The sequence below is a fragment of the Hemiscyllium ocellatum genome, chromosome 19 (assembly GCF_020745735.1).
Source record: "Hemiscyllium ocellatum isolate sHemOce1 chromosome 19, sHemOce1.pat.X.cur, whole genome shotgun sequence".
Taxonomy (NCBI): Eukaryota; Metazoa; Chordata; class Chondrichthyes; order Orectolobiformes; family Hemiscylliidae; genus Hemiscyllium; species Hemiscyllium ocellatum.
The window spans coordinates 16839613-16858445 of NC_083419.1; the positions used below are offsets into that span (position 1 = coordinate 16839613).

At 42.7% G+C, this 18833-nt stretch overlaps 1 protein-coding gene across 1 annotated transcript in view; it reads left to right on the forward strand.

Annotated features, from left to right (window-relative positions):
* rfx4 (regulatory factor X, 4) overlaps positions 1–18833 on the forward strand; it is a 171796-nt gene that overhangs the window by 145608 nt on the left and 7355 nt on the right. The window contains exons 16-17 of the mRNA XM_060840046.1: positions 2600–2759; positions 6218–6353. Coding sequence (XP_060696029.1) covers positions 2600–2759; positions 6218–6353 — 296 coding nt within the window. The remainder of the gene's footprint in view (positions 1–2599; positions 2760–6217; positions 6354–18833) is intronic.

The window sequence follows — 18833 nt, forward strand, 5'->3', positions numbered from 1 at the left end:
CATTAAAAAATCAAAAATAAACCTTCTCTCAATCTCTAATGTCATGTTTTGTGCTGCAAGTTAAATTGATTGACAGCTTTAGCTGTAAAAAGATCCCCGACTTTGTAATGTAAAAGAAAAAACAAACCTGCTCCTCTCCATCGATTCAAAGGCACTCAGCGTTGAAATAGAAATGCAACACATTATTCTGTTTTGAACATTTCAAGAAGGATAGCTGAAAGACTTTATCATGAAAGCTGCTGCCATTTTACTCTGGATTTTTTTTGTATGGTTAAGTTAAACTTGAAAGGGTTCAGAAAAGATTTGTAAGGATGTTGCCAGGGTTGGAGGGTTTGAGCTATAGGGAGAGGCTGAATAGGCTGGGGCTGTTTTCCCTGGAGCATCAGAGGCTTATCGAAGTTTATAAAATCATGAGGGACATGGATAGGATGTGCAATCAAGGTCTTTTCCCAAGGGTAGAGGAGTCCAAATCCAGGGTATAGGTTTAAGCTGGGAAAGGAATGATTTAAAAGGGTCCTAAGGGTAATATTTTCACACAGAGAATGGTGCATGTATGGAATGAGCAGGTAGAATGGAGGCTGGTACAATTACAACATTTAAAAGGTATTTGGATAGTTACATAAATAGTAACTTAGAGTCATATGGGCTAAATGCTGGCAAATGGGATTAGATTAATTTAGGATATCTGGTTGGCACGGACAAATTGGACCAAACAGTCTGTTTCTACAATGCTCTACCACTCGATGACCCTATGACTTTAAGTGTTTGAATTCATAATTTTATTAGATTTTTATTGTTTAATTTTTTCCAATAAATTTAAAATGATTTCTATTTTAATTGCATGGATTCATGAGGACTCTAAATAGTGCAAATTGGGTGAGGATATGTTGGGGACACATGGAGGTTGCCGACAGGGGCAATTTGAGAGAGCAAAGTGTGGCATAGATGACCAGAAGGTATACGGGATGGCATTAGAGGTAGTGTAGAGGGGGTCGTGAGAGGGTGAGAAGTCAAGATTAGGGGGTTTTAAATGATGAAGAACACTGGATTGAGAGAATGGCTTTCTAATCAGATCATGTCTGCACCAACACTCCTCAGACACTCCATCAATATTTGCAAAACACAGAACCAACCCAGGCGGTGTGGATGGGGGAAATCCCTGGCAAAGTCAAACATAGGTCAGGTACCTTTTTGGAAGGTACAAGAATCCACAGATTGGATTTTTTTCACCCTTCATGCTTCTCTGTGGGGAAGGAGTCAGTGAATGGGATTAATTAGTGGCATAGCTGTACCAAGAGCTGGTACAGTTTCAGTATGCCATATACAATCCTTCACTGCTGTGTCATTCTCTGACCCATGGATTGCTGGCTTCCCTTGAGGAGGTGGTGGTGGGCCTTCCTGAGCTGTTGAAGTTGCAAGAGTTCCTGTCGTTACATAGGGAAATCCTGGATGCAGACTTGCAAACTTAGTGAGTGGCAAATAGTGATGATTTAAAAATAAGAATAATTCACGGGGTATGGGTAGCACCTTTCATGGCCAGTATTCATTGTCCATTCCTCATTGCCTTTGAACTGAATGGTTGGTTGGGCCATTTCAGAGTCAATCCCATTGCTGTGGATCTGGAGTTATGTGTAAACCAGATCAGGTAACGATTTTCCTTTTCTGAAGGATGTAAGTGAACCAGATCTTTATTTATGAAAATGAACGATGGTTAGACTGGCATTTTTTAATTTTGCATTTTTTATTCAGATCAAATTATACCATATACCATGGCAAGATTTGAATGCACACCCCCAGAACATTAGTATGATACTCTGGATGACTCGATCTGGTCTGCCATTTCACACCCTCCCTAGGTTATTCAGGTCGACTCACAGAATGGGCAGATGTTATTTAACATGGGGCAAGTGTGAAATGCGGTATTTTGGGAGAAGGGACAGGGAGGGGCATTATGCACTTAATAGCTGTTCTAAAGAGTGAAAGGGATTCCTGGGGGAGCATGCACATTGACCTTTGAATGTGCCGGAACATTTTGAGTTAGTGGTTAGCAAATCATATGAGATTCTGGACTTTGGGCTTTGTAAATAGAGGTGTTCAGTACCAAAGCCATGGGGCCGTGTTGCACTTTTGTGATGCTCTGGTTAGGTCCTAGCCAATGTATTGTATCTAGTTCTGGCCCCCACACTTTAGGAAGGATGCAAGGGCCCTTGAGAGGTGCAGAGAAGGAAGAATAAGACACTTTAAAAGGAAAAGCTTTCCTTTTTTTTCTAATACTCTGCCATATTCTTCATCTAGCTGTTATCTTGCTATCCAGAATGCCAACCTAAGCTATAAAAATAATATTCCCTCCTTCGACCATTTGCAATTAAACAATCTCCAATTAAATTACTGCAAACTATTAAATTTCCTACACTACAATTTGTTGCCAAGCAAATTCTAAGTATCATAAGCAGGTTAATAAAAAAGTATTCTTTCAATATGACTATAATAATATGCCTCATCAAATTGTATTTTTCTCTTTAAGATTACATTCGATTTAAGGAGGTATATCATGGTTCAGTATGTTGTCCCGGACGTTTACAGATCTTTATTTTACCAGGAGCAGTTCAATCATACACATGGTCTCTGACATACACCGTTACGACAGGCTCCGCTCCTCCCGATAGCCCACAACAGTTACCGTGTATGAGGAGCAATAATGTGCCTACAGCGTCCTCAACTCACAGGATGCCAGTGTACCCACACAGAGAGGAACATGGGTAGGTGTTTATGTGCTGTCACTTGTTTACACAATTTAGCTCCTTGGTTTACTTAACATAATGGAGCAGGTCCATAACTCAACATGAAAATATGACTGAAAGCATATATGTAATATAATTGTTTTTCTCCAAATATCATAGCACCTTCCCTCTCTCCTGTTAAATCCATGTATCTCCTTCTCCTGTTATATCCCATTTACCTCTCTCTCCTATTTCCTTTGCCTATCTCTTCTGTAACAGTCGTTTACTTTCTTCTACGTAATATTTGTGTACCTTCCTACATCTGTGGTTTCCTCTCCTGACAACCCCATGTATCTGGTATCCCTGTGCACTCGCTCCTGCTACTGGTACATCTGTGTCCATTTTCATCAAATGGTTTCTGTTATGTTCTGTCCTATCTACAGCCAGGCCATGAAATAGACAGTAGGCCTGCCTGTGAAAATTCTGGGGAATTCAAAAGATTTCAAACCTGTGCTAAAGTCACAAAGAAACAGTGAAGACAGTAATTGGTGGATAAAGGACAGTTTTATCATCAGGCTTTTGACAATTTATCTCCAGTGCTTTCTTTCCACTGTGGAAGTCACAGACTCATATTCACACATTCAGACTAGCTCTGTTGTAGCCCTGCACTCTCCTTGTTCACCAGTAAAACAAATGAGCAGATCAGGTGTTGGCAATGAGCAGTCTGTAAATTGAATGCGTTACTCTCAGGACTTGTGTTCCTCTAGAGGATCAACTGCACTTTGAGAAAGGCCTCCATCATGTTGTATGCCATTATTGCCTGTTAAATAGAATAGATTGCAAACCGAACTAGCAACTGGGCATCCATGAGATGCTGTGGGCTATCAGCAGCAGGTGAATTGTATTCCCATATAATCTGCAACCTCATGGCATGCCATATCTCCCACTCAACCATTACCATCAGGCCCGGTTCAACCTGGTTCAATGGAGATTGGCAAGACAGCCTGCTAGGAGCAGCACCAGGCATTTCAAAAAATGACATGTCAACCTGGTGAGGAAACCAGACTGGACTACTTGTGTGCCAAACAATATATGCAGCAAGTGATAGACAGAGCTGCGCGATCCCACAACCAGTGGATCAGATCTAAGCTCTGCAGTCCTGCCACATTCAGTGTGAATGGTGATGGATGATTAAATAACTCATTGCAGGAAGGGTTGGCCCCACAACTAAGCACATCAAGGCTCAAGGCATTGCAGTCATTTTCGGCCAGAAGTGTTGATCTATCTATGACCACTTCTTGAGAACCCCATCATTATACATGAGTCTTCAGCCAACTTACTCTTTATGATAACAAAAAATGTTTGAAGGTTATGGATACTGAAATATGTCTGGAACACTAGGTTCCTAACCTCATTACCTCCTGACCTTGGCTCAAACATGTGCAAAAGAACTGAATTCCAGAGGCAAGGAGAGAGTCACATCAAGGCCTCCACTTTAGGTCCTTTCCACTGAGAGTGATGATGGGATATTCATCACTATGGCTATTGACTGAAGAAAATGTAGGTAGATGTAGGAGGACCAGGGCTAATGGTCAGCCCAGGCATCACAGCCAGGGCAGTGGATGAGGAGCACCTAGCTGTGGGGACAGACACAGCCACAGAGTCCCTCAGCTTGCGTGGGTGCATGAGAAGCCCAGAGTTTTCCATGTGAGTGTGAAGCCATCCTCTCCTAGTGGCTATGAAGGACACTGCGGTGCTGAACCTCTATGCAAATGGGTCCTTCCAGACAGTGATGGGTGACCTGAGCAAGGTCATGCAGATTCAATTTGTTCCCCCACAATGGGGTTAGTGCTGGCCTCCCCCATGTGCAGGTGCCATCAACTGCATACATTTAGTACTGAGAGGATTATGCACCTCCAATAACAATCAAGAAGGTTGACACCATCCAGAATGAAGCAGCCCACTGTACCACCACCTTTAAAATTCACTCCCTTCACAACTGAAACAATAACAGTGTGTGCCGTCAACACCATGCACTGCAGTAACTCACCAAAGCTCCTTCAACAGCACCTTTGAAACCCAACCTTTACCACCTAGCAGGATAAGTACAGCAGTTATATCTGGCACATAGGAAGATGGTCATGGTTGTTGGAGGTCAGCCATCTCAGCTCCAAGACATCTCTGCAGTTCCTCAGGGCAATGTTCTAGGACCAACCATTTTCAGCTGCTTCATCAATAACCTACCCTTCATTATAAGGTCAGAATTGTGGATGTTCGCCAATGATTGCACAATGTTCAGCACCATTCGTGACTTCACAGATGCTGAAGCAGTTCATGTTCAAAATCAACAAGACCTAGACAATATCTATGCTCAGGCTGACAAATGGCATTAATATTCATGCCACCCAAATGCCAGGCTATGATCATCACCAATAAGAAACAATCTAACTACCACCCCTTGACATTCAATGGTGTTACAATCAGTGAATCCCCCACTGATCCTTCCACTGTTCCTGGGGATTACTATTGACCAGAAACTCAACTGGATTCATCACATAAACACGGCGGCTACAACAGTAGATCAGAGGTTAGGAAAGCTGCAGAGAATAACTCACCTCCTAACTCCCCAAAATCTGTCCATCATCTACAAGACACATGTCAGGAGTGGGATGGAATACTCCCCACTTGCCTGGATGGGTGCAGCTCCAATATCACTCAAGAAGCTTGACACCATCCAGCAAAAGCAGTCTGCTTGATTGGCATCACATTCATAAGCATCCACTCCCTCCACCACCTCAATAGCAGCAATGTGTGGTATCTACATGATGCATGCGGAAATTCACCAATGATCTCAGACCTTCCAAACCCACAAACACTTTGATCTAGAAGGACAAGAGCAACAAATACATGGAAACACCACCACCTGCAGGTTCCCCTTCAAGCCACTGACTAGGAAATATATTGCTTTTCCTTCAGTGTCGCTGTGTCACAATCCTGGAATTCCTTCCCCAATGGCATTGTGGGTCAACACAGAGCAGGTGGACTGTAGCAGTTCAACAAGACAGCTCACCACCACCTCCTCGAGGGTAACTAGGGACGGGTAATAACTACTGGCCAACCAGCGACATCCATGTCCCACAAATGAATTTAAAAAATCAATAGAACTCATCCTTTTACCTCCCCAATATTACCATTGGGGAGGGGAAAGTGAAATGGAATAGGGGTTAAAATAAGGTTGCACCCTCAATTTGCCAACATGTGAGTTTGCTCAAGAATACAACCCTGCATACAATGTGAACTTTAATGAGTAATATTTTTCTTTCTATTTGTCTTTGGTGTCTCTGGCTGAATGAAGACCTGGCACCACAATTGATGAACTGTTGCACAATATGGGATTTTTGGTTATCATCAACAAACAATGCAATTCTTTAACTGAAGCTCTTCATACGAAGTTCTGTCAATGGTGCAGATCACTGTAGCATCCTGTTTTCTTCTAGGTACACAGGAGGCTACAACTACGGTAGTTACAGCAATCAACCCCCTCTTCCCATTCAGGGTCAGTATCCAACCCTAACACATGACAGCCTTTCTTCTCCATTGCCATATCCAACTTACCACAGGAGTGGCTCACAGGTTAGTCTCTCCCAGTGCTTCGGTTTGCATGATCAAACATTGATTATACTCAGTTGAATAATGAACCTTTATGATAATTACGTGTTTATAACAAAGAACTAAAAGAAATTTCATTGTTACAAAACAAGATTGAATTCCAGTAATAATTCATTAGATGGTTATGTCAATGTGCTCTTTAAATGCATGTAAACGATGCAGATCTTTGAATTGAGGTTGATTTGTGCTGAGGTCTTGACATTAGAACAGGATGAAAATTGACCAAATTCACTTCACTTAAAGAATCCAAAACAAGGGAAAATCCAAGAAAATGATATGGAGAGAGAGAGAGTAAGAGAAAAACAGACAGGTAGTTATAAGGGAATAACTAGAAAGAGACAGAGCACAAACATTGATACATGGATTCCCAGAATGTAAGGGATGAAGAAACAGTTGGGAGTGGAATGGTGTTGGGGTGGTAACAGGGTGACAATGGTGGGAGATGGTGGTGGGAGGTGTGGTAGCAGGGTGTCAAGAGAGACATGAGAGAGAGGTGGAACATAAGAACATAAGAACTAGGAGCAGGAGTAGGCCGTCCAGCCCTTCGAGCCTGCCCTGCCATTCAATAAGATCATGGCTAATCTTTTCATAGACTCAGCTCCACTTACCCGTATTTCCATCAAATCCCTTAATTCTTTTATTGTTCAAAAGTGAATCTACCTTAACTTTAAAAGCGATTACTGAAGTAGCGTGAATTACATCCCTGGGCAAGGAATTCCATCGGTTAACAACCCTCTGGGTGAAGAAGTTCCTTCTCAGGTCAGTTCTAAACCTGCTTTCTCTAACCTTGAGGTAATGCCCTCTTGTCCTAGTCTCAACTACCAGTGGAAACATCTTGTCTATTTCTATTTTATTGATTCCCTTCATAATTTTATATGTTTCTATAAGATCTCCCCTCATTCTTCTGAATTCTAATGAATATAATCACAATCTATTCAGCCTTTCCTCATAAGCCAACCCCCTCCACTCCAGAATCAACCTAGTGAACCTCCTCTGCACTCCCTCCAGTGCCAGTACATCCTTTCTCAAGTAAGGAGACCAAATCTGCACACAGTACACCAGAGTGGCCTCACCAGCACCCTGTACAGCTGCAGCATAACTGCTCTGCTTTTAAACTCAATCCCTTTAGCAATTAAGGACAAAAGTCCATTTGCCTTCCTAATTACTTGTACCTGCAGACCAGCCTTCTGTGGTTCATGCACAAGGACATGCAGGTCCCTCTGCAAATCAGCATGCTACAACTTTTTACCATTCACGTAATAATCTATTTTACTGTTACACCTACCAACATGTGTGACTTCACATTTAGTAACATTGTATTCCATCTGCTAGACCTTTGCCCATTCACTCAATGTATCTATGTTCCTCTGCAAAGTTTCACAGTCATCTGCATACTTTGCTCTGCTACTCATCTTAGTGTCAACAGCAAATTTTGACATTATACACATTGTCTCAACTCCAAAACAGCTATATAAATTGTAAATAATTGTAGACCGATCCCTGAGGCACACCACTAGTCACTGATTGTCAGTCAGAATAGCACTCATTTATCCCCATTCTTTGCTTCCTGTCAGTCAACCAATCCTCTATCCATGCTGATACTCTACCCTTAACATCATGTATCCTACTCTTATGCAGCAGCCTCGTGTGTGGCACCTTGTCAAAAGGCCTTTTGGAAATCTAGGTACCCCACATCCACTGGGTCCCTGTTGTCCACCTTGCTTGAAATGTCTTCATGGAATGCCAAACGATTTGTGAACTATGACCTGCCCTTCATGAACCCATGCTGCATCTGTCCAATGGGACAATTTCTTTTGCGATGTCCTGCTATTTCTTCCTTGATAATAGACTCAAACATTTTCCCCACTACAGAAGTTAAGCTCACTGGTCTATAATTCCCCATCTTTTGTCTACTTTCCTTTTTAAATAATGGCGTCACATTTGCTATTTTCCAATATGTTGGGATTGCCCCAGAGTCCAGTGAATTTTGGAAACTTACCGCCAGTCCACCTGCTACTTCTCCCGCCATCTCTTTTAGTACCCTGTGATGCAGTCCATCGGGATCAGGAGACTTATCTATCCTTAGCTCCATTAGCTTATCCAACATAATAATGATTGTTTCCAGGTCCTCACCTACCTTCATCTCTTTGTCACTTCCTGGCATGTTATTAGTCACTTCCACTGTGAAGACTGACACAAAATACCTGTTCAATGCCTCAGCTATTTCATCATATCCCAGAACTAACTGCCCCTTCTCATCCCCTAAAGGACCAACATTTACTTTAGCCACTCTTCTTTGTTTTATATATTTATAGAAACTTTTGCTTTCTGTCTTCATAGTTTGTGCTAGTTTTTTCTCATTCTCTATCTTACTTTTCTTTATAACTCTTTTCTGGCTTTCTGTTGACCTTTAAAATTTTCCCAATCTTCTAAATTCCTGCTGTTTTTGGCCACTTTGTATGCCTTCTCTTTCACTTTGATAGCCCGCCTTATTTCCTGAGACACCTATGGCAGATTACCCCTCCTCTTACAGTCCTTCCTTCTCACCGGAATATACTTTTGATGAGTGCTTTGAAAAATTTCTTTGAGTGTCCTCCACTGCTCGTCAACTGTTGCACCATAAAGTCTCGCTTTCCAGTTTACTTTAGCCATGCCCTCCCTCATTCTATCGTAGTCCCCCTTACTCAAGCACAGGACCCTGGTATTGGATTTTATTTTCACACTACCCAGCTGTACTTTAAACTCAACATACTGTGATTACTCTTTCCAAGAGGATCCCAAACTATGTGGTCATTAATTATTCCTGTCTCATTACGCAGGACCAGATCTAAGATAGCTTGCTCCCTCGTCGCTTCCATTCCATGCTGCTCAAGAAAACTATCATGGATACACTCAACCAACTCCTCAAGGCTACCCTGACCGAGCTGGTTTGACCAATCTACATGCTGATCAAAATCCCCCATGATAATGGCGTTACTATTTTTGTAGGCATTAGTTATTTCCTTGTTTATCCCCAATGTGATGTTATTATTGGTGGCCTATAGACTACACCTATCAGTGACTTTTATTCTTGGAATTCCTAATTTCCACCCAAATGGTTTTGACCTCATGCTCCATAGAACCTATATCATCTCTCAGCACCGCCCTGATGTCACCCTTGAATATCAGAGCTACACCACCTCTCTTGCATTCCTGTCTGTCCTTCTGAAGAGACTGGTTCCCCAGTCATGACCATTCTACAGCCATGTCTCCATGATGGCTACCAAATCAAATGCGTTCATGATGATTTGTGCTATTAACTCATCAACCTTGTTACGAATGCTACGAGCAATCAGGTCAAGTGCCTTTCTTCCAGCTTTCTTAACACCATGATCCACAACATCTCTAATATCTTCTGAGTTATCCTTCATTTTTGCTTCTTTTATACTCTGCCTTGAACTTAAATCCTCCTGCTACTTACCTTGTAATTTATCACCACACTTCTGTTGCTTTGCCTTTCCCTTCCCCCAACTCACAAGTTTAAATTCCTAGTGACCACCCTAATTATCCTTTTCACTAGAACACCGGTTCCAGATTGGTTCAGGTGGAGACCGTCCCATTGGTACAGATTCTCCCGGTTCCAAAACTGATGCCAATGCCCTATGAAATGGAACCCCTCTTTCCCACACTATTCCCTTAGCCACATGTTTACTTCCCTAATTTTTTTGTTCCTAAGCCAATTGGCAAGTGGCTTGAGCAGTAATCCAGAGATTATGATTCTTGAGGACCTGTTCCTTAATTTCGTTCTTAGTGCTCGAAGATCCCCAGACTGGTCCTCCATCCTTGTCTAGCCTATGTTGTTAGTCCCAATGTGGACCACAATGACTGGATCCTCCTCCTCCCGCTCCAATATCCTTTCAAGCCTGTCGGAGATGTCCTATACCCCGGCACCGGGCAGGCAACACATAATGTGGGACTCCTGACCCCACTTGTGGAAGGTACTATCTGTCCCCCGAATTATAGAATCCCCTATAACAACTACTTGTCTTTTTGCTTCCCCCTCTTGAATGGCCTTCTGCACCATGACTTGACTGAGGCTTGTTGACAATCCTGATAGGTTTCCAGCTTTGTGTCTGTGCTAAATCTCTGCCTGAGGGGGCAAAGTCCAAAAAGTGGATCTGAGATATACCATGAGGGTTCTTATCTCACCTCCATCCAAGGCCCCAATCAGTTCTTCCAGAGGTTCATTGGCCTCTCCTCCAACTTAGTTTATTGCATCCGGTGCTCCTAATGCGGTCTCCTCTACATCGGGGAAGCCAAACATAAACTGAGGGCACGTTTCAGCGAGCATGTCAGCCAGGCCCATAGGGACCGACCTGACCTTCGAGTCACTGCCCATTTTAATTCCTCTTCCCGTATCCTTTCCAAAATGACCATCCTTGGCTTCCTCCATATCCACAGTGAATCAGATCGCAAATTGGAGGAACAACATCTCATCTTCCGCCTGTACAGCCTGCAGCCCAGACAACTCAACATTGAGTTCTCCAATTTCAAATAGGCTCTCTTCCCATGACCCCCCCCCCCCCCCCCTTTCCATTCCTCTGACCGACCCTTCCTTCCAGCTACCAACTAGATTCATTCCTCCCATCAAAGAACCAGGTTGTACCCTGTGCCTGTGTTCACCCACCCCTACCTCACCATCCTGCCCCCCTCCCCATCCAAAACCCTTCCCCATCCACCCTTTATCTGCAGCTCCCCTTACACCCACTCCCAGTTCTGAAGAAGGGTTACACCTGAAATGTTGACTTCTCCACCTCCTGATGCCGCCTGGCTTGCTGTATTCTTCCAGCCTTCTGCTTGTCTACTTTCATAGAGGCTAGTATTTATCAGATGCCAATGTCCGTGGACATGGGATCTGTGTGTGTGGTAAGTGCGGTAAGAGTGTGTCCTGAGACACTGGTGCCCGGTGTCCAACATGGAGGTCAATCAAAGCAAGTGGCGAGCTAAAATCACCAGGCAGCTGTTCTCGTTTCCACGTTGAGTTTTCTCAATGCATGGCTTGTTTGGCACATTTGGTAGGATAGAAAGCTGAATATTAATGAGGTGAATTGGATCATCAACAAAGCTCTTAAGAAGCAATGACATCGCTTAATTGGCAACCGGCTGCCTTGCGAGAATTTAGCTGTGCACCCTGTGACGAATGAGAGACAATCTCAATGAAACAGGTTAAATTTTTAGTGAATTTGACAAGTTAGATTCTGAGAGGATGATTCCCCCAGCTGAACAAAGGGTTCCTTGTCTTAGGATAAGGTGTCGATCATTTCGGACTGAGGAGAGTACCCATACGCATATTGGTGTTCACTCCCATTGATTTCCGATTCTGGAAGTCACTACTTCAATGCAGGCCTCAGAGGCCCACACAATAACATGAAAAATGAAAGTCGGAGAGTAGACATTTAAATGCACAGAAAGTTTTGCATCTTTAGAACTTAATTACCACAGAGGGCTGGGGATTCTTAGTCATTGAGCATTTTCAAAATAGAGAACGGTGTGTTTTGGGATTTAGGGATTCGTTGGGGTCAAAGGTCAGCCTTTGTTTTATTGAGGTTTCTCACCCTACTCCTTTTTATGTGAGGGGATTAATTTACAGCAGCACTGTAAAATCACTTGCTTTCATTCAGGCTTTAGAACTTTATAGAGCTGTAGGTTTTTGGCTCTGTTTTCCCGGACCTCTGGTGCTAACCCCATGGAGCATGTGGGATCTGTGGGAAATCTTTCCATTAAAGTATTAATGAACCAGTAGGAACTGCACAGGCAAGGCCGGGAGTTCCAGGCCCAGACTCCAAGGAGCAATGGGTGTAGGAAGAGGAAGCTCCTCCTGAGAACACCTCAACTCATCGGCTTCATTTAACTGGGACTGATGAATCTTCAGATCCTGAACAGATAGGGATCCAGATCACATCGTGGGAGTGGACCTTCCACAGGGGTCTCCCACATATCCCTTTTAAGGCACTTGAGTTGAAATAGTTCCAACATATACAAATACAACCTCTGTGTGACTACACGTTGGAAGATACAGGCGAGAGGTGCCCTTTGCTTGCGTGGTGTTCATTGCTGGCACAGTTCAGTTGCATACTGGACACCCTGGTTAAGAGTTCTTTGAATGTTGTGCTATATTTATCACACATGGAATGAATCAAATTAATAATCAGTCTTTTGATTGAAGAGGCCATCAGAATATTTATGTGGAACAAAAATAAATCTGTTTCAGGATGTGTCCAACAATCGCTGAGGGTACAGCGAACCATATCTGCAGAGGTCTCTGGCTTAGTGAAAGGGGACAAATGGGACCTTTTATTTCCTAAAACTGATTTTCCATGACCAATAATATCTGTAACAATGAAGAATGGTGTATTAAATTCCAACTTGGCACTTTGGCTATCTCTCATTCCTAAACTATTCTTGGCATGTGTTATTTAAGCAATAATGAACAAGCATGTACAGTGTCTTGCCAATTTAATGGTAGGTTCATTGACTGAAGGAAGGAATAAAATATTGAATCAGTCAGACTCTCAGCTATTTTTAAGACTCACACAGAGCTCATTGGTGGTAGTCACACTCATAAACTTTGTGTTTAATTGTTGACCAATTAGAGGGGTCGCTATTTTATGCTTTGCCCATATATATCCCAATTACATGCATCTCCTTCATCAGGCCCGATGTCATTGCTAATGTTGCAAATGGAGTGTGTCCAGGTGCATGCTCCAGTTATAATTAAGAGTATCTGATAAGAAGGTTTGGTTAGAAATATCTGAACGTGTCTCAATCTGTCTAGTCATGTTTAAGGTCAGTTTCAACTGGAAGTAGATGGCGTGTAGAAAGGAGAAATAGTCTAAACACATACTGTGTGGTGGGGGTAGGGGTATGGGAGGTGGAAGAAACCTGTGTGAAGGCATATTGGACCAAAGATTGATTGATTGATTGATTGTCACACTTACCGAGGCACAGTGAAAAGCTTTGTTAATGAGCAGCACAAGTAGAACACAGTAAACAGGGATGTACAGATTGAAATGATTTAGACAGAGGCATACAGGTTATATTGCACAGGGCGTGCTCTAGATGAGGTCAGCGTTAGCAAGATCAGCATTATTTGAAATTAGAGAGTCCATTCATCAGTCTAATAACAGCCGGGTAGAAGCTGTCCCTCAACCTGCTGGTGTGTGTGTTCAAGCATGATGGAAGAGGTTGTTGGAGATCATTACAGGGATGTGATGATGATATTGGTAGTCTTTCTGCAGCAGCGAACTGTGTAAGTGGCATCCATGGATGGAAGGTTGGCTTCCCTGATGGTCTGGAAGTTGATCAAGTCAACAATTGATGTGCTGTAAGACCTTACTTTTTTGCTTCTGTTGGCCATTGCCATTCCTCTATTCAGACTTAGCATTTGGAGTTTTGGTTTTGTATCATCTGTCAAAAGATCTAATCATATCAAATGGCACATACATTCTCCCAGCTAAAACAAACAAACTTTGGAAACATTGATTTTCCCTTTTTGTGGACCTTTGCCAATCAATTGAACAAATTTGACTGGATACCAGCTTCATACGTGTTTACTTCACGTGACATGTGAATCTCTCCAGGGATTAGCGCTGCCATTGGAACCACAATATGGAACTGCTTAGAAAGAGGCCATTTGTCCTATTGTGCCTGTGCCAGCCCCTTGAAAATGCTTTTCAATTATTCCCATTGCCTTGGCTCATGCCAATCTTCCCTTTCTAAGAATCTATTGCAATCCTTTTTGAAAATCGCTACTGAATTTGATTCCATTGCCCGTTCATACTGCAAATTCCCAGATCACAGCAATTTTCATTGTGTAAACAACACATTACATTGTTTTGCTAATTACTTTAAATCTCTGTCCCTTTGTTATCGACAACCCAGTTTCTCCTTTAATCAACCCATTCAGAAATGTTAGCACACCACCTTTGGAGCAGATGGGACTTGAACCCAGGCTCAGAGGTGGGGACACTACCACTGCACCACAGCAGCCCACCCTCAGTTTCTGTTTTATCGAAATGTTTTTTTCTTTTGCCCAGTACCAAATCATCCATGAAATATTTCATCTATTTTCCACTGCCATTTAAATCACCCACGTTTACAATTAATCAAATTACGTGCAATGTACAACAATGGCACAGTTTCTCCTTTATTTGTTCTATATAACCTTAACTACTTGGATTAGATTAGATTACTTTCAGTGTGGAAACAGGCCCTTCGGCCCAACAAGTCCACACTGACCCTCCGAAAAGCAACCCACACCCCCCTACATTTACTGATGTGTCTCTTCACTTTCACTCATTGTCCTGGGAAAAAAAACATAAAATCTCTAGAGTGATTGGATCATTCATCACATTTTCAGAACCACCTTGTTGTAATTTCTGTCATTTCTGGTCCTTTTTCCCACCATTAGCACAGGGAAACACCCTTGCTGGTTTCCCCATTAACAGTCAAAGACTCATTGCAAATGATTAAATTTGATCGCACTGAGTTCCAATTTGCTATCAACCCTATGCTTACTGTCCACGTCAGGTAAAGTCTTGATTTTAATGCTTTCACCCTGTCGGATTTCTCTATGGCCTCCCCTGTCCTTTCTTGGTAATCTCCTCCAAGTGTCATAACTCATTCAGGTCTCTGCACTCTCTAATTCTGGCCTCCTGCACATGTCCAATTGCTCCATCATTGGCACTTCCTGTTGCTTAGACTTTAAACTCTGGAATTATCTCCCAATACCTCTATGCCTCTGTCTGTCTCCTCCTTTAAGATACTTTTAAAAACCCATCTCTCACCAAGCATTTGTTCAATTGAATCTAGTACCTCTGCATGTGTCATATTTTGTTTTATAATGTTCCTGTGAAGTGCCTAAAGTAAGACATTTTACATTCAAGGTGCTATATAAATATAAGTTGTAATTATTGCTATTCAAATGAGATGTAAATTAATGGCTTAGTCAGACAATTGGTGATTGTGCAACTTTTTTGATCCAAGTTTCACCGAAATCTCTCTGTTCTAGTCACCCAGACCCTCCCTCCCAAATCAATTCTTCATTCATGACCTGGGGAATCAACATCAGCCAGCAATATGACTGTGGGAACTGCTGCAGTCCAGCACCAGGGATTATTTATTTCATGCCTATGTGACTGCGTTTCTGCGCTTTGTCGTGTCTTGGAGGGACTTATGATGGTCAGGTTTCATGGCAGCAATGTATTGAAATTAAAACTGTATGCCGAATTAACTTAGCATTCCCGGAAATCAGCCTTAAAATAAAACTATAAAATTACTGGAGAGGCCATTGCTAGGAGAAAATGCCACCTGTTTGGTTTTTATTAAATTTAATTCTAACTGTACATTAGAAGAGTGGTATTATGCTCAAACAACCAAGCTGAAAAGGTTTGGACTGTAAATCCTACTTTACGTGCTGGGTCAGTGCAGAAACACTGCTGTTCTTATCAGAGGATTGTTCTGTGTGATGGGGACAGGATTAAATGGGAAATAGTTAAATCAGGATTTAGCCAACTGAGCTAATTTTTTTCTCCCTGAAAGGACAGCCTCAGAGACTGTGAACCCAACGACGCACTCTGAAGGCAAATGTTTTGCTGCTTAAACAGAGCCCTCATTCACACTTTGCATAATGAGTGGCCTGGCAAATTTGAATGAGAGACTTTATTCTTTTCTCATGAACTTCAGTTCTGGGGAATCGCTGAAGAGAGAGTATGTGTGTGTGCAGATTTACATTACACTGCATGTAGCTGTAATAATCTCTATTTGGTATTTTTTTTCCCATACACCTCCCTCAAATCACTCGCGTTCTTCGCTGGGTTTTTAGATACCATCAAAGCGAACCAGCAGAGTCCGAACTTTATGCCCACATCTTGTGATGACCCGTCTAATGGTAACTTCCTGCGAAGGGTCCTCCAACAACATTGCCTTTGTGCTTGCTGAGGATAACTGGGACTCAGTGTTTTACACCCAGTGTGTTCGGGAACTCTACATGGAACCGGATGCTGAGTGTGAAGGGCAATTGTAGCAATCCAGGCAGACATCCGCACAGATGGTCATCCTCTGTGCACTTCAGTGGGGTTCAATGGCTGTTTCACCAGCTGATGGGCTGGCGGGGCGGAGTGTTTGGGAAATGTTTTTCAGTCATCTGATGAACAGTTGAGGTCTACATCCAGTCAGTGTCAGTCTGCAATGCAGTCACCAGCGTTAGGTCGAGTGAACTGGAACCGTATTTTTATTTCAAGCTTGGCCTTGTCCATAATAATTTTGCCATTCCTAATAAAAAAAAGTCAAACTGTGGGATCTTTGTTATGTTCCTGACACAGCAGCAAAGACAAACACCCTGCAGGAGTGTGACGAAGGTTTATCAGACTGGTTCCTGGGGTGGCAGGACCGAAGTATGAAGAGAGGTTGGATCAGTTGGGAGTAACTTGATTGGAATTCAGCAGAATGTGGGGGGATTCCATGGAAACCCATAAAATTCAAACAGGATTAAACAGGATAATGCAGGAAGGATATTCCCAATGACTGGGGAGTCCAGAATCAGGGGTCACAGTCTAAGGATACAGGGTAGGCCATTTAGGATAGAGAAGAGAAGGAACGTCTTCATCAGGGAGTGGTCAGCCAGCAGAATTCTCTGCCACAGAAAGCGGTTGCAGTCAAAACACTGGATGATATAGTTCACAGGGCTAAAAGGATCAAAGGGCATGGGGACAAAGCAGGAACAAGGTACCAAGTTGCATATTCAGCCATGATCATATTGAATTGCAGAGCATGCTTGAATGGCCTACTTCCTATTCCCATTTTTCTACAAACACAATAAGTAAGTTCATCTTGAATTTCAGTTGTTCGTGGGCAGGATTGTTTCTTGATCCGTGTGGGAAGAAGGAGCACAGGAGGACAGGTCTGAAAGTTGGCATCAGAGAGTTGGATGCCCAGAGTTTGGCATATTCTCAATTCTGGGCTGGTGGCAGAGGTGAGGGATGGGACATGAGATTGGGAGTGGAGGCCGCCTTTGTTGGTGGGGGGTGTTCATGGTTATAGTCATAGATAGAGATGTACAGCATGGAAGCAGACCCTTCAGTCCAACCTGTCCATGCCGACCAGATATCCCAACCTGATCTATCTGCCCTCAAAAGGCATGTATGCAATTTTGGAAATTTTATTTAACATATTTAGATCTCTGAGGCCAATTAGTAAACTTGCGTGTCACTGACGTTAGGGTTAGGATATTGAAGTCAAATGAAAGCCCAAACATGGTTCAGAGATGTTGGTGGCATCAATAGGGATAGGATTTAGGAATTGGTGAATGACACCCTGCAGTATGCTCTGATGTAACAGCAACCTCATTACTCACTTGAGAGAGACTCTGCTAGAAGGTTGGACTAGAAAAGCTTAAGATAGAGGTGTCTACGGCAAGATCTATATGTCTATTGAGTCAATAAATATTATTTAATGAGAAACATGTTTAGGTATGTCCTGATCTTATCTGAATACACAAAAACCAAAACCAAACAGCCTCCAGGCAGCAGATATGAGTGTGAGGATACTTTTCTTCTAATTCTTTCACAGAATGTAGATGTCACTCAATAGGTCAGTATTCAATGCCTATCCTTAATTGCCCTTGAGAAGGTGATGGTAACTGCCTTCTTGAACCACTTCAGTCCATGAGGTGTAACTGCACTCTATAATGCTGTTATCGAGGGAGTTTTGAGATTTTGACCCAGTGACATTTAGTGAACAGCAAAGCATTTCCAAGTCAGGATGGCGCTTGGCTTGAAGGGGAATTTGAAGGTGACGGTCCTATGCATCTGCTGCACTTGCCCTTCTAGGTAGTAGGAATGCAGGTTTGAAAGGTGCTGTCGGAAGAGTCTTGGTGGGTTGCAGCACTGAGGGCTTACAAATGGTACACACTGCTACTACTGAGCATTGGTGGTGGAAGGAGTGAGCATTGATGATGGTGATTGAGGTTCCAAACAAACAGCTGCTTTGTCTTGGATGGCATCAAGCGTCTTGACTGTTTTTGGAGTTTCACTCATCCAGACAGGTGAGGAGCATTCCATCCCAGTTCTGACTTATACATTGCATATAGTGGACAGGCTTTGGGGAAACAGGAGATGAGTTGCCTCTGGAATCCCCCAGAATCTTAAAAATGGTGAATTTGGCAATGTTAACACAACTGAATGCCAAGGGTTAATAATTGGATTCTCTTAAATTGGAGATGTTTACTGCCTGGAATTTCACAGTCAAGGATATGACTTGCCAGTTATTAAACCGCACGTGGATGATGTCTGGGTCTTGCTCATTTAGGCATGGACTGCTTCAACACTTGAGAAATTGTTAACATTGCTGAATGTTTCAGGACAAACCAGCCACATGATTGTCACCACATCCATTAACTTCAACATT